The sequence below is a fragment of the Seriola dumerili genome, unplaced genomic scaffold, assembly GCF_002260705.1.
Source record: "Seriola dumerili isolate Sdu_G_001 unplaced genomic scaffold, Sdu_1.0 BDQW01001051.1, whole genome shotgun sequence".
NCBI classification, from domain to species: domain Eukaryota; kingdom Metazoa; phylum Chordata; class Actinopteri; order Carangiformes; family Carangidae; genus Seriola; species Seriola dumerili.
The window spans coordinates 175,013-200,126 of record NW_019175306.1 but is presented as its reverse complement, the minus strand read 5'-3'; the positions used below and the strand labels follow the sequence as shown (position 1 = coordinate 200,126).

General features: G+C 39.8%; 2 protein-coding genes across 3 annotated transcripts; both read left to right on the top strand.

Annotated features, from left to right (window-relative positions):
- The first annotated feature begins 1,914 nt into the window (after positions 1-1,914).
- On the top strand, positions 1,915-18,020 carry hm13 (histocompatibility minor 13). Of its 2 annotated transcripts, XM_022766805.1 has the most exons (12): positions 1,915-2,315; positions 4,609-4,644; positions 8,338-8,436; positions 8,567-8,649; positions 8,758-8,846; positions 9,157-9,242; positions 9,354-9,479; positions 9,613-9,670; positions 9,911-10,031; positions 10,219-10,321; positions 10,664-10,749; positions 13,736-18,020. In XM_022766805.1, the coding sequence occupies exons 1-12, from the start codon at positions 2,088-2,090 to the stop codon at positions 13,806-13,808; spliced, it is 1,188 nt and encodes a 395-aa protein (XP_022622526.1). In that variant the 5' UTR covers positions 1,915-2,087; the 3' UTR covers positions 13,809-18,020. The 2 variants fall into 2 exon arrangements, with proteins under 2 accessions (XP_022622526.1, XP_022622527.1); XM_022766806.1 differs by lacking the exon at positions 4,609-4,644.
- Positions 18,021-18,911: 891 nt separating this feature from the next.
- mrgbp (MRG domain binding protein) lies at positions 18,912-24,617 on the top strand. The gene is made up of 5 exons (XM_022766814.1): positions 18,912-19,131; positions 20,386-20,507; positions 20,651-20,732; positions 21,588-21,662; positions 22,790-24,617. Exons 1-5 carry the CDS (start codon positions 18,990-18,992, stop codon positions 22,996-22,998), a joined length of 630 nt encoding a protein of 209 aa, XP_022622535.1. The 5' UTR covers positions 18,912-18,989; the 3' UTR covers positions 22,999-24,617.
- Positions 24,618-25,114: the final 497 nt, after the last annotated feature.

The window sequence follows — 25,114 nt, the reverse complement described above, 5'->3', positions numbered from 1 at the left end:
GTTTTTTTTATTTTTTATTAGTCAATGCAGTGCAGAGACCAGTACCAGTACCAGCACCAGCACCAGCACTAGCACCAGCACCAGTACCAGTACCAGTACCAGTGTGCATATATGTATGAGCAAAACCAACTCTGTAGTTTCCTGATACTCCAGATTTAACAGACACAATGATAATAACAGTAATAATAATAATAACAACAACAATAATAATAATAATGATGATAACAAATACCGGAAATATTTGATAACATTTCAAAATATGACCAAATGTGTGAAAGGTAAATAAATTACATATGTATTCATTTGTATACTGTCTCATTCTGTGTTTTCATTTATATTAGAATTATTAGTCATTGCTTTTCATTGGGTTGCTTTTAGGTTTTACTTTTTAGGTTTTACACATTCATTGCATGAACTGTTCAATACACATTCCTTAAATTATCAAAATATTTTATTAACAATTATCATGCAAAATGCAGTCACGATGTGCAAAGACTTAACCACCAGAGTATGTGTCTATATTGTTCGAAGTGCAAAGGTCGAAAGTAGCTCAGGACATTTATTCAAGTACTGTATTTAAGTAAAATTTTGAGGTACTAATTTACTTTCAGTATTTTTATTTTATGACACTTTATAACTCTATTCCATTAAAATTCAAATATTCTACTTTTTACAACATTTATATAATAACATTAGTTATTAGTTACTTTGTAGATTCAGATTAATATTACCAATAATAAAATATACTTTATTCTGAAATGGACCATTTTGCACAATGAGTATACTTTCACTTTTGGTACTTGAAGTGTATTTTGATTCTGATACTTTATTTTACTACTTTACTTAAGTAAGTGATGTTGAGTGAAGGACTTTTACTTGTACCAGAGTATTTCTACATTGCGGTGTTGTTACTTTTACTTCAGTAGACCTGAGTCAGTGGTCCGAACTGCTGGTCCTCCTGCAGGCGCTGCTGAAGCTCTGCAGGTACATACCTGTCAGAACAACTTGTTCCACCAACGAGGAAGAGGCGCTAGTTCCTCATAGCAGAGATCGTCTATTTTTGTGAAGATGAGTCACATTTCAGCTAAATAAATACACTTGGCCATGGTCTTGGTTGCCTGCCTCTCTGAGTGAAAATGAAATATAGAAGTGATATAATCTATCTAAACACTAGTGGGCAAATTAAACAATCTACAGTCATATTAAAAAATATTTTTGCTGCTACATGTAGACACTGGAAACTTACCGACCACCTGAGTTCATTGCTCAAGTGTGTGTAATTATGTTAATTTATTGAAACTTGATCTCATTGCTCATGTTTCAGCTCTACACCTTCTTTGTTAGTATTTATTTAAGATGTGTGTACCTTTATATCTTTAATTACCACGTTTCTTACTCTATATTGTTGATGCTGATAACATGTAGAATATGATATTTTAGTTTTGCATGTGATACTGTGGACTACATAGTTGCAAATGTGTTGCAAATCATATTGTATCTTCATAATACTATTAGGTACAAACATACAGAGTAAAAAGCACATATGTCAAATACGTATTTTTATACCAAATATATATGTGATTTTTGCACAGTATATTCAAACAACTTACACTTTAATTATTATTTCTGATACTCATGGTCAGCAACAATACTCAAATACAACAAAATACAACAAAACCATGACTGACACTGACAATCTTGCCACAGTCAAAGTAACTGAGATCACATTTGTATCTATAGGATTTTATACATTGCCCTGCTGCCACATAATTGGTTGGTTGGGTAATAAAAACAGGTGTACAAGTGTTCCTAATAAAAAGCCCAGTGAATAATTTCACAATTTATGTATGGAAGCTGCCAGTTTTCAGCGATGTCTACGGTTCCCAGAAACAGCGGCAGAGTGAGACCTCCTCTCTCCTGCCGCCTCTCTGCTCGCTGCTTTAGGAAACGTGGCCTTAACCAGACTCCAGAAGCAGCAGCGTAGATGAATGAGAAACACGCAGCTTCAGCCTCCACCTCCAGTCTCTCAGTCTCCGCCACAGATCTAGCACTGCCCGTGGACCCCTGAAGCCCAACTTTGAAGAACCATGTCTGAGGCAGAACAAGTCTCGGTCTCGGCCCCTGAGGCCGCGGCGGCCGCCGTCCTGGACGCCCTGAACGCCACGGACTCCAACGGGACCGAGGCGCTCAACGCTACGGCTAAATTCGTGGCTACTCCGGAGGGAACGGCGCTGGCATACGGCAGCCTGGTATTCATGGCACTCCTGCCCATCTTCTTCGGAGCCTTGCGCTCCGTCACCTGCTCCAAATCTAAGGTAACTTCTAGCGCCAGGACCTCGATGTTGTGGTTTCATCTAAGCCCGGCTGCCGTTGGCCTCCGCCGCCTAGCTAGTTGAGCTAACGGATAGCTAACGGCTGGCCAGGTGATTTTTGAACGAGTTTGAAATGTCTTAAATAACGTTCCTCAATGTAAACACTAAGAGAATCTCAGGCTACAGTTAAATGAAGTCTTATAAGAGTTAAATTCATTTACAACAATAAGCGGTTTTTCGGCAGAAATGAGCATCAACGGACGTCACAGCTGTTTAAATGTAACTGTTATTTTCATTTGCAAATTATCTTTTTTTAAAAAAAAAAGTCTATATCTTCACCTGTTGCACTCGTTTAATCTGATGATGTGTTTGTGGCTGTGAGGTTTTTAATGGGTTGAAAACACAAGTCTTTTTTACTTTGTTTTTTACTTCGTCGCAGTTTGTCCTGTGATGGTCACCTTAGATGTGATGCAGCTGTACCCAGGTGTTTATTTACATTTGTCCCACCGCTGTTTACCTGCTGTCGGACTTTTACCTGGCAGAGCCCACACGACAGAGGGAGATGTGATTTTTAACCAAAAAAGTTAAACAGAAAAAAAGAGAGGGAGATAGACAGAGAGGCAAGGGATAGAAGTTACTAACCTGGAGTGAGAAATAAGTAGATAATAAGTAGATGGATGAACGAGGTGAAAATGGCAGGAGCTGACGTATAGGAGTGTCAGGTGGGTGTGTGTGTGTGTGTGTGTGTGTGTGTGTGTGTGTGTGTGAGAGAGAGAGAGAGACGTGTACAAGAGGGATCTATTTGCTCTCTTTTGGGGTTTTTTGCAGACATGCGCAGCTGTGACTCGTTGGCTTTAGGTAACGGTAAAAACTCCCACATCCTCTCTGCTGCAGCTCAGTGTGATGATGATGACTGTGAGACCGAACATACAGATAAATTGAGTGGTGGTAGGAAGAAATGATCTGAGCTCAGTCTTCCGTGTGTCACAACATCAACTTGTCCAGTTTATGTCCTTTGCCATGGCCAGATATATTTTCCTATAGGGGGGCACTAGGGCACAAATGTGTTTTTGGACCCCTATTGACCCCCAACAATTTCATTTTTTTATTTAAATGTATTTTCCCCACTGGTACAAGCTTCTATAATGTCAGTATTTGCTTTACTTTGGTTTTCTATGATGATAAACTCAGTATATTTGGGTTTTCCGCTTTTGGTCAGATAAGAAAAGCAACCTGATTGTAAACGTGGGTTTGAGGGAAAAATTTTCTACACTGGACAATTGATATTAAAGAAAATACTTGTTGCATGTATTGTATGTATAAAAATGTGATAAGATTATAAAACATATCATATTGTTTATTATTAGATCCGATGTTTGAGTTGTTCCTCCAGTGAGACATGTACACATTAAACCTGGTTTCATTTCAATAACAAAGTATCCAATATTTTACAAAAAAAGATTGGAGAAAAGTTCTAAAAAGTTTTAAAATCACGCAATCTGGCGACAGCAGCGAAAATGACCACCCAGACCCACCCTCCCAAAAAAACAAAAAAAAAACAGTCAACATAGGGGAAACACTGAGCATTGATCATTAGTATTAACAATCTAATAATGTCCATATATAGAATATATCAGTCATGGGGAAGATTTTACTGCATTGAGTACTCTTACTAAGTACATTTAGCTGATAATACTTTTTTACTTTTATTTATCTAGGATTTTAATTTTAAATGTAGGACTTTAACCTGTAATGGAAAATTTCTACATTGTTGTTTTGATACTTTAAGTTAAGACCTGAGTACTGCAGACTTTAGATTGTCAAGAAAATCCTCCGTCTGAGTTGGTAGTGTCTTTAAAATAAGTTTGTGCACAAAAGTGAGGCATGAGTTCAGATATAATTGTCTCGCAGTGAGAGTGCACAGTGGCCAGTGGAGACAAAGTTTAAAAGACAGTGAAAGACTAGAATACAGACAGACAGAGACAGGTACTACCTCAGGTGTGGGTTTGAATCCAGCTCCTGAACATTGTTGCATGTCATCCCTCCTCTTTCCTCTGTCAGCTGTCTGATAATCAGGTCAAATACCACAGAGATCTGGAATCATTAAAGCTGTTTACCCTCTCAGAATTCAACTGACAATTCGTTTCCTGCATCTGACTCTTGTTGGATTGTTTTTGATTTTGGGGCCTTGCTTCCAGTCCTCGTCTTTGTTGCCAATCTGATCCCTCTCTCTCCCTGTCTGTCTGTGCACATCTGTCTGTCCACCCATTCTGTCTGTCGGTCTGTCTGTCTGTAGGAGCTTGGAGAAAATGATTACGATTCTGGGTTCAGAGTGAGTATGAGAGCCGCAGAGAGCACCAACTACACACATGCTGCACACCGTTTGTTACAGCACTAACAAGGCAGTACATTCATTAACACTGGAGGTGTTAGTCAACTTACTAACAGTGAGTGAGGAGGAGTGAGTTCAGGGCTCTGCTTGAGGACATATGTAAATATGCTCTGTTCATGTGAAACTACACCTGCAGCCTGGCTTCATTGTCGAGTTTTATTTGAATCAGGTTCATGCAAATGTTCAGCCACACAAAACACACAAGTAACACCTAACTAAATTGAAGACAACAGTAAAGCTGATTTTATAGATGTATAGATGTGTAATGTAACTTTTTCTTTTTCATTACCAGATAGAAATCTGTTTTCACATCATGCCATAGATAGAGAGAACAGTTAAGTTTAAAGTACTTTAAACATTGACGATCACCAACTTTATGTACAGGAATTATTTAAACTACCTGAAAAAAATAAATGGAGCTCAGATTATATATCCAAGTACCCAAGGCTAAAATATTTTTTCAGTACCTTACTTTGAGAAATAGAAACAGGATGATTTCCTACAAAACCTATTTTTTGTTAACTAAAGAAGCCAGATTTTTTGTGTTGTTTGCTCAAATATTGAATGTTGTTAAAACACAAGCAGCGGTGCAAGAAGTTGGCAAAATTTATATTTTTTTCAGGAATTATATGAACAAAAAGACATTATGAATCTGACCAGACATTCAATACCAGCTTTTTATATAAGACAGTTTTTGATGCTGCACATTTCTGTTGGTACCACACATTGAGGTCAGGTAACTAGCTCTAATAATAGATATCTAAAATGTTAATCTTTATTTTATTTATTTATTTGATAGGGGCAATACAATTTAACATAGTTTCAAAACAAGGCATGAAACTAATGTGTTGCACAAAGAGTTAATTGCTAACTCCTGTCCCTAGTTGGGCTTTTACATGCATAATGTAATTCAAACAGTCAATAACAACACGAAACAGACAACACAATTAATAATATCCTACAGTTAGCTAAAAATATACATATATATATATATATATATACGATACGATGTGATGTACATGTAAGGTATGGATGGTGATTTATTGTTAATGGTTTCATGTCACAAACTGTTTGCTGTGTCCAGTGTTTTTGTTTGGGTTACGGTTAGTTTGCTAATTTACTGTAGACATGTAACATGATGATATGATATCAGCATTTTCATGTACTATCACACAAACCAGTTTTCAAAAAGTGGAGAGTGTGTGTTAACTGTAGTAAACATGCAGTGTGACAGTATCTGCAGAGGACGGTTCTCAGAGAAAATCAAGTGGTATTGAACCAAGTTGCATTACAAAGTTTATAATCGGCCTCAGAGCTGTAACTAATGATTATATTATTGTTGTAAGTCAGTTAGTTCATCACACAGCTTGTAGGTAGATCTTTCTTCAAACCTCAGATTCCACAGCCTGATTATTCTGCAGTTAGTGAATGATGTGCGTGCGTGCGAGAAATCCAGTCTCTGTTGATGAGTACATTTCTTTATGAGATTGTTTTGTTGTAAACTAAACTTCTTCTCAGTCTGTGGAGATTCTGATTGTTTGCTCACATTTCCTCGTGTCCAGTTAGCTCATCTGATTTTAAAGAAAAGTCCTTCAGCCTCGGTTTATGTCCATGTGATAGTTATGAAGCGTTTGTAGTGTTGTTTGAAACATCAGGACTGTTCCCTCATATGTTTCTTCTAATACAGTTTTACAAGTTGACCCACTTTAAGTCAAATACAACAGATCCTTTAACACAGGGATCACCTTCTCTTCCTCCCTCTGTCTTCATCTCTTCATGGTGTCTCCTCTTGTCTTATCTCTCTGTCTTTTTCTTCCTTCCTTTACTCCCCTCCTCTCCTCTCTTCCAATTCCTCTCTCTCTCCTGTCCCAGTTTCTCTCTCGGGGGAGTAGATGGAGGAGAATATAGATGGAGGTGACTCTCAGGCTTCTCTCTCAGGGATTTCTGTCAATCTGCTGTTATCACTTCATCTGTATCTTTGGTAACAGCAGCAGTTCAGAGCTGAGTGTAGAGGTATTACAAAGGAAGAGGAGAAAGCTGAATGTTAAAGACTGTGATACACTCAGCTGTTTCCTGTCAGTGGAAACTAGAGGTGTCACTTTTTCAAAAAGTAAAGTTTAAACAAATTTGAACGCAGCCCAAGTGTAGAGTGGTGTGAGTGAGAGAGCGGTGACTGTCACATAAACATGTGGCCAGCGATGTCTGTCAGAGTGTCTCGACTAGGTAGACGAGGTTGTACAGTTAACGTTGCCTTCACTGTCCTTCAGCTGCAGCGACACAAAATCCTTCCACGCGCTGCTACTCAGATGCTTCAGTGTTTTGAGTGTCCAGTCAGCACGGCTTCCTCCTCCATTTCGATTCACTACTTTAGTTTACTGAGATAACTAGGGCAGCAATGGTTATTACTGAGTTTTCAGAGCTTTTAACAAACCAAACCAAAAAACAATCAAATACATGCAAGATGACATTTCTACTACTACAGGTTGCTTTTTAATGTGAACACTGTTTTTACTGTTTACTTCACCATCATCTCACCTGCAGATAAAATAGTCGCTGCTCTGAGAAATTTCTAAAATTGTTAAGTCTTGTGTCATAGCATCACAAACGTCTGTGTTGTGTTGTGTTGCTTTCTGATAATAAACCTTTAAACACATGAATGTTGAACTCAAACTGGACGTCCTGAATCATATTTCAATGTCTGACTGCCCTCACCAACGCAGCCCTTTACATTTATTATGAAACACAGGTCTATTTTCAGTTTGACCACTCTCTGATCAGTTAGATCTTAGCAACAAGTTCCGGATTCAGGGTTACATAATGAAAGCTGAGTGGCCTGTCATATGAACAACATCAGACCTGTTTGTCAGGACAAAATGACAAAGTCTGATAAAAGTTACTTTCTGTCAGTTCAAATAAAACTGAATGTGGAGAATTTCGGTTCTCAGAATAGAAGGTTCAGTGTTATAGTGATGATTTTGGTTAATTATTACTTAGGCCTTTTTTTTTTTTTTATCATTCAGACCATAATTTCCATCAGTGATGATAACACTGTACTCACCAAGTTAATATTTCTCACCAAGTTAAAATAATTAAGAAGTCAAAGACACATGAGCAGTCAGACTCATCAGTCGCTGTGTTGCCAGATTTTCAGTTATTATTACTGATATAAAAGATTTTCCCAACTACAATTAGACCCAAGTCCTTAATTACAGGATAGAAGGTGTAAAAAGTCAGGCCAGATCGTCCCCACTGGTTTACATCATAAATTCATACTTGAGCCAGTATGAAACTGGTGTCAAATAATAATCTATGTGGTTTTAAAAAGCTCTTCAAAAAGTCTTAAATTTTACTTGTGAAAGCTGCAGAAACCTGGTGATAAACACAATGATCCTTTAACAGTTTTACATTAAATATTTATATAATATAAATCTTTAAATAGAATCATTTACTTATTTAACATGAAGCTCAAGCTGCTGGTGGAGATTACTAGTTCCTGTTAAGGAATAGTAGTTTCAGCCTAATCCAGAAGTTTTTGGTGGCAGTATTCAGTGTGGGTCTCAGTTACAAACTTGAATTAGTGCATCTTGCCTGTTCCTTACCTCTGTTTATCTCCCCTGTCTTTCTCTTTCCCAGAATGCAGCAGACATGCCAGAAACCATCACCAGTCGAGATGCGGCAAGGTTTCCCATCATCGCCAGCTGTACTCTGTTCGGGCTCTACCTCTTTTTCAAGGTAACTCGGGGTTTCCCCAGCACGCCTGCATGGGCTTCGAGTAGAGCTATAAAAATATATATGACTGGGAGAATTTGAATAAATGGATCCACCACAGTCACGTTAACGTTGGACATGTGTCTTGATGCAGGTATTTTCTCAAGAGTACATCAACCTGCTGCTCTCTGTCTACTTCTTCGTCCTGGGCGTCCTGGCTCTGTCTCACACTATGAGGTAAAACAACACACACACACACACACACACACACACACACCCACACACACACACTGTGAAATATTTCAAAAACATGATGCTGACTTTGTTCTTGTTTCTGTCTCTCAGTCCTCTGATGTTCAGAATCTTTCCAGCTTCTATACCAAATAAACAGTACCAGCTGCTATTCACTCAGGGCTCCGGAGAGTCTAAAGAAGGTAAGACCTTCTTAAGAACCTAGGGAGTGGTTCACCTAAAGTGCAAAACATGGTGCTTCCTCACATACCTACAGTGCAATGGTTTCCAACCTTTTTGGCTTGGGACCCCTAAAAATCTGTGGATTATCGACAACAGCAAGGAAAGATTTTTTTAGTCATAATCATTACAGCTAAATCCCTTTCCACAGACAGAGAAAATGTTGGTAATTTGGTTGAACCACGTTTTCAACCTGTCTCCAGATGAAACTTTTTTTTTCGATTTAAATCTGAGCTGGAAGATTTAAACCTGTGTCTCTGGATCTTTCTGCAGAAATAGTCAACTATGAGTTTGACACAAAGAACCTGGTGTGTCTGCTCATCAGCAGTGTGGTGGGAGTCTGGTACCTGCTCAAAAAGGTAAAGTTAACAGGAAGGTTAAAGGTTAAATGTCATATTTGTGTTTGCTGTCACAACACTGAGTATCCAATCGCAGAGCCAATAACTTGTCTGTGTTTTGTGACATCACAGCACTGGATAGCCAATAACCTGTTTGGCCTGGCCTTCGCCCTGAATGGCGTGGAGCTGCTCCACCTGAACAACGTCAGTACCGGCTGCATCCTGCTGGGGGGGCTGTTTGTCTACGACGTCTTCTGGGTGAGAGTGTTTTCAGGGTCACAGTGTTAGACCCACTACCATTAGAAATAAACTTCAGACTCAGCTGGTGGAGAGTCAGATGACATGTTGGCTCAGAGTTACTAAAGATCCTGTTCTGTGTCTGTCTCTCCAGGTCTTTGGGACCAACGTCATGGTAACAGTCGCCAAGTCCTTTGAAGCACCAATCAAATGTAAGCGTGTGAGACTGAGATTCTGAGCAGGTTGTAATGTTTTCACCTTCCAGGAGCCAAATGTCAGTGTGACCTCTCTCTCACATTTTGTTTATTTTTGGTCTCTGCTGGACACCGTACGACCTGCCTGAGCTGATAAGGCAAATGAAAAAGCTCAGTTCAGACGCAGTGTGTTTTTGGTTTCATGTCAGTCTGATACCTTACAACAGGTGATGATGGTGTGACTTTCTCTCCCTCCAGTGGTGTTTCCTCAGGACTTGCTGGAGAAAGGCCTTGGAGCCAGTAACTTTGCCATGCTGGGTCTGGGTGACATCGTCATCCCAGGTATCTTCATCGCCCTGCTGCTGCGCTTCGACGTCAGGTAACACCCCGCCCTCTCTTCTTCTTCAGCTGATAATGTAATGTGTCAAACAAAGGTCAGAGGTCAGGTCTCTGCTTGTCCCTCCTCTCCTTGGCTGCGGCAGATATTGGGTTGAATTTTCCTACAGATTATTTTGAGATTTACTTTTCACTTTGTTGTTGAGTTAAACCTCTCCTTCTGTCTGCAGCCTGAAGAAGAACAGCAGGACGTATTTCTACTCCAGTTTCCTGGCCTACATCTTTGGACTGGGTCTCACCATTTTTGTCATGCACACCTTCAAACACGCACAGGTGCGATCTGTGCAGATCCCTGCACTCAGCTTTAGTTTAAATGGCAACAGCAAATTAAATTATTATCTTTATTCACAAGCCACATCTCTCAACCCCCACTCCTGCACTCTTTATCTCGTTCTTCAGGCTTGTTGGGAAATTAAACTACATAGAAATTAGTCAGTGTCCAGCCCTCGTCTTAATGTTGAGTCTGTTAGCACCATAGCCTGTTTACTGGGTGAATGAAGCTGTGTACAGGTTACATTAAACAGGTCTAAATATGAAATACTGGTTAGTTGTAAACTAACATGGTCAGTCAGCCTGTCTGACCTGTTGCTAACCTGCTCACCTGTCTGTCTGCAGCCCGCTCTGCTCTACCTGGTCCCAGCCTGTGTCGGCTTTCCTGTCATCGTAGCACTGTTCAAAGGAGAGCTCACAGAGATGTTCAGGTGAGTAACCATGGCAGCCACACATCCTGGTGGTCATGTGATTATCTGGAGTTTACTGTCTTTTAGTGTCATTAATTCACTTTGTCTGAAATATGATGTTAGCAACTCCTGACACTAAATAGTCATCTCACATAGACGTGTGTAACTAAGAGAAGATTAATATGATTGTGTAACAACAGTTACAGTCAATCTTGAGACATTTCATATCTGAAAAGTTAAACATTTTATTTTTTTGGGGGGGGGGGGTTATCACTAAAAGAGTGAAATAATCTGCTGTATGTGTATACAGTAAAGTTTCTGTAATTACTGATCTGTAGAGACCTAGGTTTATTGAAACCAGCTGCTGCTGGACTGAAATCATGTGATTGTTGTTTCTGGTTTTGAAATATTTCCTTCTGCTTCCTGAACAGCAGCAGAAACAGCTGAGGCTGTGTTTTCTGTCTAAAACACAAAACAGCTAAAGTTTATGAAAATAAGTTTTTCCCAAAGTGTTGTCACATTTTACATGAAAAGTATTTGAACAAGTGAAAAGCTTCAATAATACTGTAATAATGTTTTTAAAAGACACAGAATGACAGTGAGGTCAAATCCTTCAGGTTCATGAAACATCAGCTGAACATCCAACAGTTCAGGGTCAGAATATAACACTCAATCCCACAAAGTAAAGGGGAGGGGATCCCAAAAATGTACAGATGCAACATTCTAGCTGACAAGGTCTTCACCAGTTAAACCTGCTTCACAGCTTCACCTCTAGTTCTGAGATCTTCTCATACAAATCACACCATTATTCCAGAAAATTTTTTTGTGCAGTAAATGAGGTTGAAAACTTTGCATCACATTATCAGGAGCCTGTAATGTTCGCTGTGTGGACTTCAGACCTGTCTGTCTTCTCGTCCATCTGTCTCATTGCCTCATCCTCCTCACTGCTGCGATGTCTTTGAGCGACAGCCACTCACGTCTCCCTCCAGGCCTCCTCATTTCATTTCCTCTGTCTGTCCTTCACCTCCATCGCTTGTCCTCCTCATCCCCCTCTCCTCCTCCTTTTTCTTCCTCCTCCTTTGCTCCTTCACCACCTCACTTCTTCTTCTTTCTCATCCTCTCTCATCTCCATGTCTCTTTTCCTTCTAATTTCTCTGATATTTTAGAAGTAGAGCTCTGTAGTAGCTTTAAATTTAGAATTTAAGATAAATACTTAACACATTCTTTCTCTCTCTTTTCCTTCTCTCTGTCTCTTCTCCCGTTTTCTTTAAATTTTTATCACATTTCTTTTCTATCTTAATGTTCTCCTTTTTTCTCCTTACCCATACATTCTGTCCTCTCTCCAACTCTGTCTCTCCATGTACACCCCCCCACCCCCGTGGTTAGCTATGAGTCGTCAGAGGAAGTTCTCCCTGGCTCTCCCAGGCTCACTTCCTTCCCAACTGTCAGTGGCTCGCCTGCCAGCCTGGCTAGCTCCATGGATGCCTTCTCTATGGCAGCAGGCTCCTCTCCCCGCCGCCGCCGGTTACAGCCCACCTCCATGTAGAGGCCCCGTCCCCCTCTCTTTACTCTCCCCTTCCTGTCTCACCTGGGCAGGTAAACAGCCCATTAACAAGACAAGTATCATCATCCATCCATCCCTCCGTCTGTTCATCTGTCGCTCTGTCACCAACAAACACTACAACCATCACTACATCAGTCTGAGCTTAATGAGACAAACATAATTATTTTCTCAGTGTTTCCTTTTTAAATATTGAAATTCAATTTAAGCAACATTTCTCTCATGTTCTCATGTTCAAACATGTTTCCTTCGAAATCACTGAAGTCAGTAAAACCAAGAGCTGAAGTTACATAGTCCCAAAAAAAGTACCTTCCATCAGTTTGGTTAATTTGTAACAACAATTTTTAGATAATCAGATAAGATCCTGCCCGATGGATCTTCATAGCTGATATATCTGCCTACATTTGCTTATCATAAATGTTGTGTATTGGCTGGCACATCCAGAATGATTCAGAGCGTTCAGCTGCATCTCAGTGTCTCTACATCAGGGGAAGGATTTGGTTCGTTCGTCATAGAGAGTCTGTACTTTGTAATTTGATGACAGCTGAGTCGACTTCATCCACTGATGAATACTGAGCTGCAGTATGCAGTTCACATCTTGGTCGCTGTTCCTTAATAAACTAATGTAAAGATTCCTTTTTATTATTCCTTTATCTTTAAAATATAATATAGGTCAATATACTGTATCATCACCTGGGTTTTTTTTTGTTATTTGTTTTTTTTTGGCTGGACCGTAACAGCGGGGCTCAGCCCTATAGTTGTTAATGTGACTGACTGACTGACACCATTGATCAGCCAAATGTCATGTGAGTTGATGTTTCCCCATTTCCTTCAAAATTAATTGGGGCAAATAGTTTACATTCTGCATTGTTGCCAACTTAGCACATTTGTCACTAGATTTAGAGACGGTTTTTTAAGAAGGACCTGGCGACAAATAACACAATGACTAATACAAATATTTCCCATAAAATATGATGATTTTATTCCAGCAACATTCTGTGGACAAGGATTTTTAGCTCCACTGGAGACATAATTCAACATGAAAATTATGGTTGTAATAAAGACACGTGGCACTTCGATCACTTTAGACTTTTAGTCTTGTATTTTAAAGGAGAATGAGATCATGTGACAGTGTTGACTGCAGGTGGTGGAGGTTTCAAGACTTTGTAACCACATGATACACTTGGTTAATGGTTTTTACATCTTGACACTGTGGGACCTGGTTGACGTGTTGGTCTTTTCTGGTTTCCAGACCTGCATCTAAAAACAGATATTCATTTAATCAAAGGAATAATTGATAGTTTTATCAATAATAATAATAATAATAATAATAATAATAAAGTAATTAGGTGGAAATTAATTTATTTTTGCTAATTGAGGTAAATCACACTGAACACTCCTCCTTTGTTTTTGTCCTCCCTCATTCTTCTTCTCCTTCTCCTACAGGTATGAAGAGTCCTCACCTGAGGAAGCGGCGGCTAAAGAGGATTCGTCAGAATCAGATAAGAAGGACCAATAGCATTGTTGCCCCCATCTTCCCTCAAACACCTTCATCCAGCCTGCTGCCACCACATTTCACAGAAGCCCATCCCCCTCCCACCTCTCCAGCTTGCTGTTCGTCGCCGGGGGAAACGGAGCTCATGTTGCCAACGTGTTTGTCTTTGAAAAACCATGGAAGCAGCCGCTGGTCTCCGTGGTAACGGCTGCTGTCGTTCTACCAGTGGTGGTATTTATGATTAAAGGTTGTTTTATTACAACAGTAGAGACTCGGTGCCTACCATGATTTCTCTCAGCTGCACTCACACAGGAAGTCAAAACCTTGGCGGCGCCAGATCGTAAACATCCATGAAGTGAGTGTCATGTCGGATTTATTGTCAGTTCATTGGGTAACACTTTGTCTAGCAATATATCTGTGGAAGCACCACAGCGTCATCAGATCCTCTTGTGTGTTTGCTGCTTGGCGGCTCAGATAGACCAGGAAACCTTTTTGAACCTGTTTGAAGAAGCGCTTGGTTTAACCTCTTAACAGCCTCAAAAGTGGAGAAAAAAAATCACGCGGTACAACAAGCGCTTCTGCCGTTTTCTTTCTTAACTTCCTTTTTCTTTAAAACCTTCAAACAAAGAACCACGAGTCTCATTGAAAAGACGCCACAACACAATCAAGTCTCAAATTGACGCACTGCTCCTGCCTACACTCTCAGATATGATGGAAACTAATCATCCTGGTGTGGTTCTTTGTCTCTGGGTTTCTTTGTTTCCTGGTGTATTTGTTGCCGGATCGCTATTTGCTCTGCCTTCTGCTTTCTCACATCAGTGTTTTCTGTCGGTTCAGTTCTGTTTTACTTAATTTTATTTTTTCATTGTTAAAGGCCAGAATTTTAAAACAAAAAAATCCAGTTAAAAATTTTAATTGTTTGTTCATTTGTCAGAGCTGTACTGTTTACACCACCTGTCTGAATACTGACTGTACATATGAATCAGTTGTTTATCCCAGCTGCTTACAGAAGTAAATTTCACTGATAAGACCTGTGGTGCTAATATGGCTTCAAATTAAAACCTGCCATGTTGTTTGCTGCAGCAGCTATTGTCACATTTAGTGATGGAGGTTAATAGAGCTGTCTGTCAGTGTTGAGTTTTCTGTGGTGTGTAACTGGAGGTCCAACTCTGACATGAAAACCTCAACATAAAACTTTTCAGTCTGTGTTAGTAACTTGCTCAGAAAATTCTGCCTCTGCCTCCCTTAAAAGTTGATATTGTTGTTATTTTGTTTCTATTGTTTGCAAAACCCAAATTTAGACCCAAACCAACACTGTGTTAGTCCGTCTCTCCACACTTTGTCTGTGCCTCCTGTTGGTTCCTACTGAAGATGTAAAACTTTCATTTTCAGAACAGGCTCAGTAATTTCCAACAGTGGCTGCTCACCGTAGTTTCTATCAAGCAAACAGGAGGAGACATTTGTCGGACTATTTTCTGTGGCAGATTAATCCACATTTGGAATGGGATTTGAAGACATTAAGAAACACGTATAATATCACCATTCTGATTTAACCCATTTGTCGTCAATACTTTACTTGCTGACTGTTATCAGACTGTTTCACATTTTATTTTGTGTATTTTTCCTTCAGTGGTTTAAGTTAATTTCTATTAAAATCAACTTGCAGAGATTTGAAACTTGGTGCTGCAGAGAGATTATCCATCACATGGATCATTGTATCTGCTTTCATTTTATCTTTGTGTGATAATACAGTGCAGACTGTGAGAGGAAACACATTGTTCATTTGAAAATGGTTGTTTTGTCAGACATTTTAAAAAAACACTTGTTCAGAGGATATGTTGGACTCTGCTGAGTTACACCTGAAAGACGTTACAGGTGTGAATGTTTTAGACACTGAGTTCTTCATGGATGAATACGTTAAAACAGACAACACCTTTACCCAGAAATCAAAGGGACCAAATGTTTCCTCAAGCTCAGCTCCTTTCTGTTAGTTCTGGTTCGTCAGAGTCTGAGAAGTTTAACCAGTTATTTAACCAGACAGGTGAGCATTTACCTGCCTGGTTCAATAAAGCACACGTATGACAGTTTTTCAGTCTTAAAGTTCTGGCCTAGTAGAGGAGTGTGACAGGAAGAGTAAAGGGAGGAGGCAGGCTGAACCTCCTCTGCTGAACATTTCCAGTGGTCCCATGCCTCATTCTCAGACCTTATTAATGGAGAGGCTGCAAGGGGAGGGACCCAGTGGCCTCCTCAACCAATAGGCTAAGAGAATGAGCTAAGGAGACAGGAGGTTCAGGGATTCTCTCAAAAGTGTCCTGCCACTGATGGATGTGATCTGTGTTAGAACAGACTTGTGTTTCTCAGATCTGATGTTTTCATGGTTAAGGATCAACATCGAAAGTCTTAGAATGCCCCCCTTTCTTAAAAATGGTACTAAGGTAATGTCCCAAAGTTAATAGAAAAAAGGTTTACGTCACCAAAAACTGAAAGTTCATGCTAATTTCATATAAAACATCATTTTTCAGGGATGAAGTAATTGGTTAAATTAAAGCTTTTCTGCAGCAATGGAAAGAAATTAAGCCTTGAAAGTTTTTATTGGGTTTTGGACTGTTGATCGGACAAAACAAGACATTATATAGCTCAAACAGTTAGTCTTCAGATTAGGCAACAACTATAAAAATATTTGTCAGTTGCTGCCTTAAAATTAAGGAGAACCTTAGTTTTCCAGACAAAGAAGAAACTATCTTCTTTTTCTTGGAAAGCTATGAAATTGGAGACATCACAAACAAACACATGGAGTTCATCTTCAGCTCTGAACCACAAAGGCAAACAGCAACACAAGTAATGAAACCTAGAAAGTTTACATGCATTTTTTGTTTTTGTTTTTTATGTTTATCCCTTAATTCAGGAGAGGATCTAGGTTTGCATAAAACAGTTGAGTTTTAAAGTGTACAAAACAAATATCAGCTCCTGCACATGATCTACACTTATTTGAAAACCTCGTCAGGTTAATACAAACTGAAACACACTGTAGCTGTTCAGTAAATGTACTTTTGGTGTTGACGGTGGGTAGGGATTTTTGTCACTTGGGCTTACTCTCTTCACACCTGTGCTATTACAGGGATGCAAAGATCACTTCTCCTATATGACTGAGTTCTAAGGTGGAAGCCAGACATTGATGAAAAAGTTTGAATTTGTGGAAAAATGTCAGAATTTATAGCTAAAAGTCTGAATTTTGATATTAAAGGGCCACTCCAGTAATTTAGTATTACACTTCCATAAAGCTGGTTGACTTACAAGAGACTGATTAATACATTGATTGTCAAAATTGAAGCAGTAGAAGTTGAAATATCGTGGTTTGCAGAGTGTGTCTCTAGTTCAGGCCAAGTTCCAAAAAACACTGGAAAATACATTTCCCAGAGAGCAACTTGATACAGGATGTAATACCACTGTTTTCACAAGTTGAGTTGAAGTAACAATGACAAGTAAACTAATCTTTATGTGTAAAATGGCGTAGCTGCCCTTTAAAGTCAGTTTCTGTAAGAGGATTTGAGAAGCGTCGGTTTTTATAGAAAAGTCAGAATTGAGTCAAAATTGAGTTCATTAGGGAAATTGGTGGGACAAAAGTCCCACTTTTGAGTATTAAAAAAATCTGATATTTGCCTCATAATACTGACTTCATCACAGAACTCAGAATTCGTACTGTTTTAATTAGTTGAGGTAATTTTTGTATGATTTAACGTCTCGCAAAATTAAAACACATCATACATCACCTCTTCTTCAGTACACCATACTGTATACATGCTGAATACAACATGATGTCTTGGAGACGAGTATTGTAATTTCGAAGACTATTTAAAGTTTTTTTTTGTTGTTTTGTCTTTTCAGTACAGACATTCAGGTTTTTTGTTGCTTGAGAAAAGCCATTCTAACTGGATGTATTCAGCCTCACATTAATATTCTTGATGTAATGGATGTTGATGCTTTATTAAGAGATGCACAGTTTTGTATTTTGGTGTAAAAAATGGAAAAAAAACAAAAGGATCATTCTCATTTTCAGCTCAGTGAAGTTCAGTATCCCCTCATTTTAAATATATTGTACCTGAAACGTTTTTCTTTTTTCTTTCTCTTTCTCTCTCTGGTTGTATTTGTGCAGGAGGTCGTTTCACGGCTCCGACTGTATCTATTTTATTTGCAATAAACTTTTTGGTGTTTTGATCACCGTATAGAGAAGCATAACTCTTGAGTTGGGTCTGCTTCTTTGATGCCAAATCAATAATGTCTTAAATAAAGACAGTCTACAGAACTACAGAGGAGCTAGAATAGATCCCTGAGGAGTGCCACATTTAAATACACTATTTGAGACTTCCAAGTTCAATGCATACCTAATTGTGATATTACACCACTACTGAATATTCAATGTTGAAATTAAAATACCACTGAATTCTTAGAATTGAAATTTCCACAATGTCATTCCAAAAACATTTTATTCATATTTTTGTTTATTTGGGTTCACAATTCCATAAAGTTAAACGGTCAAATGGTTTAAAAAACATTATTTTATATGTATATATTATTTATTATATATTACAGATAGATTAATGTTATATTGTTGTATTGTACTATTGTTCTGATGAGGTGACAGGCCTCTGAATATATAGATACTGAGTTTCCAGAGGAAACAGTTTAGCTGAGGATCCTCTTAATGCAAATATTTTTTTTTCCAGGTTTCAAAAACTCAAGATCACAAAACCAGGAATTACAGATTATTAAAGGTGGAGTTGGTGATTTGATCCAGTGGGATCTGTCTGGTATTATTATATTACAGTCACAATATGTATTGCTTGCTCATTCATCCATTTGTTTGTTTACTTAGCAGGCAAAATTAAGTTTATTAGGCTTTTATTCTGAAAAACGACCAGAAGTCTTGCCATAATTTCGGCTGGGATATCGAACATTCCATTATTTATTTGTTTACTTACTTTTTTGTGGATTTGAATATTTACTATTATTATTTAGTTACTTATTGAGTATTTTTGGGGCAAAATTAAGTGTTTTGACATATTTCAGTGCACAAGACCTTTATTCTGAAATAGTAATAGCCGGAAACACTTTCAGGGGTTCCGGCTGCCGGTGCAGACGGAACAAAACGGACCCAGGTTCCGTGTGGGAGCTCGTCTTCGAGCTGTTTTAACCTTTCAGTTAAATATGGGGGAGGCAGATGTGACGCTGAATCAGACTGACGAGAAGCCTCCGGACTCGGGGCTGGTTTCAGGGGAAGACTCGGTGGTGTGGAGCCACGAGGTGGAGGTCTGTCTGTTTCACGCGATGATCGGACACAAACCCGTCGGTAAGAGACGCGGCTAACGTTAGCATGTTAGCTGCTGAAGCCGTTAGCAGCGGCCAGTTCTGCCGGTTTAACCCAGCGTTTCACTAACTGAGGACTGGGGACATGGACGTGACTATGCACGGTCCCTGTAAATAGTGTAAAATAACGTTAGTTTGCTACCACTGGTGATGAACTAGTTAGCCTACATGTCTTCTGTCAGTGTTCTAGTTACAACTGATTACTAACGTTAACCAGCCCCCCTTCTACTGAGGAGACGAACACAATCATCAGTCCGTCAACACTGAGCCAAAACTTTATTTATAAGAAGTAAAGTCCTGTTGTAGGCGCTACAAGTAAAGACAGGATGCTTTGATTATAACACACACACATGACTGGTTTTATTCATCAGTGAACTTCATCAATCTAAAGTGCAGTAAGCAGGAAAAACCTAAACCAGATCAAGAATTGCTGAGACCCCTCTTTGCCTTTAAATCAGCTTCAGTTCTCCAGGTGAAGTGTGAGGTTTGTTGTTCCAGCATCTTGGAGAACCTACCTCAGTTCATCTATCTCTTCATGTGATCCCATACTGAGTCCATGATGCTATGACCAGGGCTCTGTGGGGTCCAGACCATTTGCTGCTGGACTGATCAGACTCCTGATGGTTCCTGATGGTTTAGAAACTAAACATCTTCAGTACCTAAAGCTTTCACTCAGTAATGTGTCTCCAGATGTGGTTTGTTACTTAAGCTTTGTGTGTTGATGAACTTGTGAACTCTGCAGATAAGTTCAGACTGACATTTTCTCAGTAATTGATTGATTGATCAGTGTTTACACTGCTTCATTTGTGTCTGAACAAAAATCAAAACCCACCCAGTATTTTGAGTTTACTGTGATAGAAAACTGAGAAACAGCAAATATTCACTTTTGAGAAGTTGTTACCAGAGAATTTTTACATAAAGAAATGACTTGGCGCATGTTCCTGAATACATTTTTGTATTTAATCAGATCACCACAAATCAGCTGATGAAGTGAAAATCTCAACCATTAAATCAGTAGAAAAACATATTTCTGTCTGAAGGTTAATGAGCACTGATGACGATGAGGAAGTACGTGAATGAAAAAATGGTATACTACAAATATTAGTACTGGATGTACATACTATGAACAGTTTGTGAGCAGCTTGGAATTATAAAGTATATCTCTCTCTCTCTCTCTCTCTCTCTCTCTCTCTCTCTCTCTCTTTCCCCCTCCTTCCCCCACACTCCCTCTGTGAAGGAGTGAACCGTCACTTCCACATGATCTGTATCAGAGACAAGTTCAGTCAGAACATTGGTCGGCAGGTTTCTTCCTCCGTCATCTGGGATCATCTGGGGACCATGTATGACATGCAGGCTCTGGTGAGGACACACACACACACACACACACACACACACACACACAGTCAGTAGTCAGTCAAATACCAAAGGTTTCATAGATGAACAGCTCAGTATACAAACACTGTGTGTGTGCATGTGCGTGTGTGTGTGTGTGTGTGATGCAGCACGAGTCGGAGATCTTGCCGTTTCCAAACACAGAGAAGAGTTTCTCTCTGCCTGATGACATCATCCAGGAAGTGAAAGAAGGTGAGACTTGAATCATAAGTTGTGTCCCAATTCAGGACCCGCATCCTTTGGAGGACACGGTCTACGAAGGTGTGGCCCTTCAAATGTAGCCTCTGAAGGATGCGGCCCCTGAATTGGGACACAGCTATAACCTGTCTGTAGTTTTGGCGTTGGTGTTTGGCAGATAGTTTAACCTCCTCCACAGTAATAATTGCTGAGATCTAAGGATACAGCAGGTTTTCTCTGGTCTTCTGGTCTCGTCTGCAAAACACCAATCGCTGCTATTATTTATTTGCTGTTGTGTGTAGATGTGCATGTTGTAAGTGCCACAAACATATTCTCCTGGCTGTATCATTGTAGTCACAGTAACAGTTGCTTTGTGGATGGTAATGTCTGTTAGTCAGTCCACCTCTGTGGTTCACATTGAAGCATCTCAACAACTGTTGGACAGATTGTGATTAAATGTGGTTCAGACGTTCCTGTTCCCCCCAGGATGAACTGCAATAACTTTGCTGCTCCTCTGACTTTTTATGTAGAGCCGCCATCAGGTCACATTTTAACTTGTCCAAAGTTGGTTTATGACCAAATACCTGCAAAACTGCAGCTTTTGGTCCTCTAAGCAGCCGCCCCATGTGTAGAGGCTACAGTCCTCGCTGTAGTTGGCCCCGGTTCGAGTCCCGCATCGGACGGCCCTTTGCTGCATGTCATTCCCCCTCTCTCTGCCTCCCCATTTCCTGTCTCTCTACTGTACTATCAAATAAAGGCATAAAAAAGCCCAAAAAATATACTTAAAAAAAACCATAAAAGAAATAGTTCAATCCTACTCACAGGGGATTTAAAGGTTAATTGTGTGTGTGTGTGTGTGTGTGTGTGTAGGGAAGCTGGGCTCAGAGGAAGACACCAAAGAGGAGTTCAGGATGGAAAGAGAACCTCCAGCTACACATGAAGAAGGTACCATCCTGTCTGTCCCCTCTTCTCTCTTTAATCTCAGTAGGATGACACCATGGTAACTGAATCCATCGACTATGTACAACATCCCTGTTTACTGCAGACCTTTCCTCCATGTCACATCCATGTTTACTACTGAGCAGTCTTCTTCTTTCCTGCTTTTGCTGCTGCCTGATGATCATTGTAATGTTGTGAAACCACTGTCACAACGCTGCATTTTGTCACATGTACGAGATAAGAACACTGAGTGCTCACAGAGCTGACAGAACAGGAACTCAACAGGGATCCTTTAAGGCTGTGGAGCAGTTAGACCAGAACAGGTGTGACCAGATAACTTTCCTGCTGCTGAGACAGAAAGGAAATTCTGCCATCTGACACTATAACAAACCATTCTGTTTCAATTCTGTTGACCTACAGACAGTAAGCTTTTATTTTGGAAAAAAAAACCCAACCAGGCTATAAAGTCAACTGGTGGTACAGATGAAACATGAATTTATTTGTTTAATTACTCAATCACTTAATTTCTGTCAGGGCTCTGCTCTGTGCTGCCACAACATTCACAGCTGTAATAATAATTTCTCTTCCCTCTTCCTGGGGGACATTTTTATGAATGAAACTTGTCCACAGACAGAGTAGAGCAGGCGGCTTTATGGAGCAGTTTGTGGCATCAGTTACTCTTATGATCAAATCTCAGAAACAGGAACCTCACACCAGTTAAAGAGCTGGGGCCAGTTGTACAAAACACATTAAGTAAGTATAACACTTGAGGTTTAAATTTTCCTTAGCTGAGGGAGTTACTTAAGGGTGTTGCACAGAATCTCTTAAAAGAAATTTACAGCAGGGAAAGACATTTTACAGCAGTAAAGTTCTACTGTTTTTCCATGGAGACCATTGTTTTGCTGGCATTAGCTTGTGATACCTGACTGCCAATCAAACCTGTAATGTAAAATTAATTCCTCATCATTAAGCGTGTCCATTGGGTTCTCCCTCTCTTCTTGGGATGTTTTAATTTTCTTCATTTATCCCCATAAACTTGTTCATGTTGCAGTTAAGAGATTTTAAGGAAAATTTTAATTAAACCTGTTTTGTGCAACTGGCTTGTTGATCTCAAGTGTTTCCTCTCTCCACAGGCAGTAACTCATCGGTGAAGATGTCTGAGCGAACGAGCAGCAGTCGAGACAAGGAGAGGGAGCGGGACAAGGAGAAGGGAGGGAGTGAAGGAGGAGGAGGAGGAGGAGGGAAGGAGGCGGAGAAGAGGAAGAGGAGTCGGGCGGCTGAGAAACTGCTGTCGTCTTCCAACCCCGCGAGTCCAGGAGGAGTCAAGAGGAGACGCACCTGAGAGACGGAGGGAGAGAGATGGACAGAGTGTGAGAGGTAGTAAGAGAGAGAGAGAGAAAGAGGTGCTTGGACTGTGCTGAATGAAAAATAAACGAGTGAAGAAGAAGAAGAGAAGAAGTAGGTGCCGTCAAACCTGCCAAGCTTTGTGTCACATGACCGCCCGCTGTCTGATCACCACGCCGCCAACAGAAAACAGAGCGTCGTCGTGGTGTTCATGTAGAGAAGAAAACATTCATCTCTCTGTTCCGTTCACTCCACGGCTTCTGTGATTGGCTGCTGTCAGTCAGCATCTGCCGCTTCGTCTCATCGTGATCACAGTGGGAGGAAGTGACATGTTCGTTTTTTTAAATCTGTATTTTTATTTTATTGTTGTATTAGAGGAGGCTGTAATTGTCACCTCCCCCCACTTTTTCTGTCAGTTGGATTCACTCATTTTTGTGCACTCGCAGCAATAAGCTTCAAACCAACCTCCACAGATGTAGCACCAGAGTCACTCTGTTTCATTCCACACACTCTTCTCCTGTCAAAACTTGGTGCCTACATTACCCACAATGCAATTCGACCACTGACAGAGATTAGGGTGTGTTATGCTAGTTGGTGCTAATGTATCTTGGAGCCTTTTATCAGTGATGAAGGGGGGGGGGGCTGCACTCACTTCCCTCTAAGTCCACAACCCCAGACTTTACTCTTCAGACCCGACCAACGCTGACTCAGGTGACATCATCACCTGAGGACGTTCATCAGACTTCACTCAGCTCCCTCTGAACACAAAAGGCTTCATATTACTGTTGTCACTCATGCAGTCGACCTGTCTAACACCTGGAAACAACTGGAAACACTCCGCAGTGCTGTAGCAGCAGTGAGTAATTCCACTCTTTTTCTACCCTGGGTTTTGCCTGTCAGGCAGGTTGTTGTAGCCATAACTGCAGACAAGACTAAAGGGTGAAAAAAGTCCTGCCTTCTTCTGTGTATGCCAGGAAATCATGAAATCTGTTGTTATTTGAAAACGTCAATAAAAGATGAAGCCCAATGCTGTTTGTGGAAAACGTTCAAACTCTTCATGATTTCTCAGCCACAGAAACGTTGTTAACAGGTTTGGTGCAGGAGTCGTCTCTGTTGTGTTAACCCAGAGCAGGAGTCAGGTGTTATCCAGACCAGAGGTGAGACTCGGTTCATGTTAAAGTCTGATCAGCTGATGGAGAGAGGCATTTGATTTAATATCAGTTCTGTCACTGTCAGCAGTTCAGTGAGGATCTGACGCATGAAGCTCTGAGGTTGTAAACATCTGCTTAGTGTGATGACATGAGTCCCAGCTGTTCTATTATTTTCTAAAACAGACGTTACAGTTGTTTGTCTGAGAGGAGACGGCAGCATCAATGGTGATGTTCAGATTAATTGTATTTTTTTTTCCTGTTTTTCTGTTTTTCACAGTAACATGAAGCTTCAGTTTCATCAAACACGATCAGCTGAGCAGTTTGTCAGCTGATCATTAACATCTGGAAGCCATGAAAATAAAATGTTCACTCTGATTTTTTAATGACGTGTTAATTTATTGATGATGATGATGATGATGAGCTGATACATGAGGCTGTTTGTGTCATTAAAGCTGAAGTCAGATCAGTGACGTCTCTGTTTATTCTTCAGCAGAAGAAAGTGAGTATTTTTCATTTTCTACTTCTCTACGTTTCAGAGAGAAATATTCTAGTTTTTATTCCACTCTACTTTTTTCTTCTGCTTCTTCTTGAACAAACTAAATATAAGGTTATTTAAAAATAAAGATGATGAGTTTATATAGATTATCCCCACAGCGCTGTGCAAACTACTTAAAATGATCTCTGACCAGCTACAACATTAAACTGCTGTTCATGCATTAATTCATTAATAATAGTAGAGTTGCAATGATGAATCGATTAGTTCACCATTTTTGACTTGGAAATTATGAGAATTTCCAGTGTTTTGTGACAATAGAATATAATATTGTCCACCAGGGTGGAAATTTGTCTTTGGCTCATCAAGCACTAAACAATATAAACAGAACAATTAATCATCTAATTAAGAAATAGTCAGATTAATTCATTGATTCAATCAGTTGCAGCCTTGAATAAGTAGAATTATAA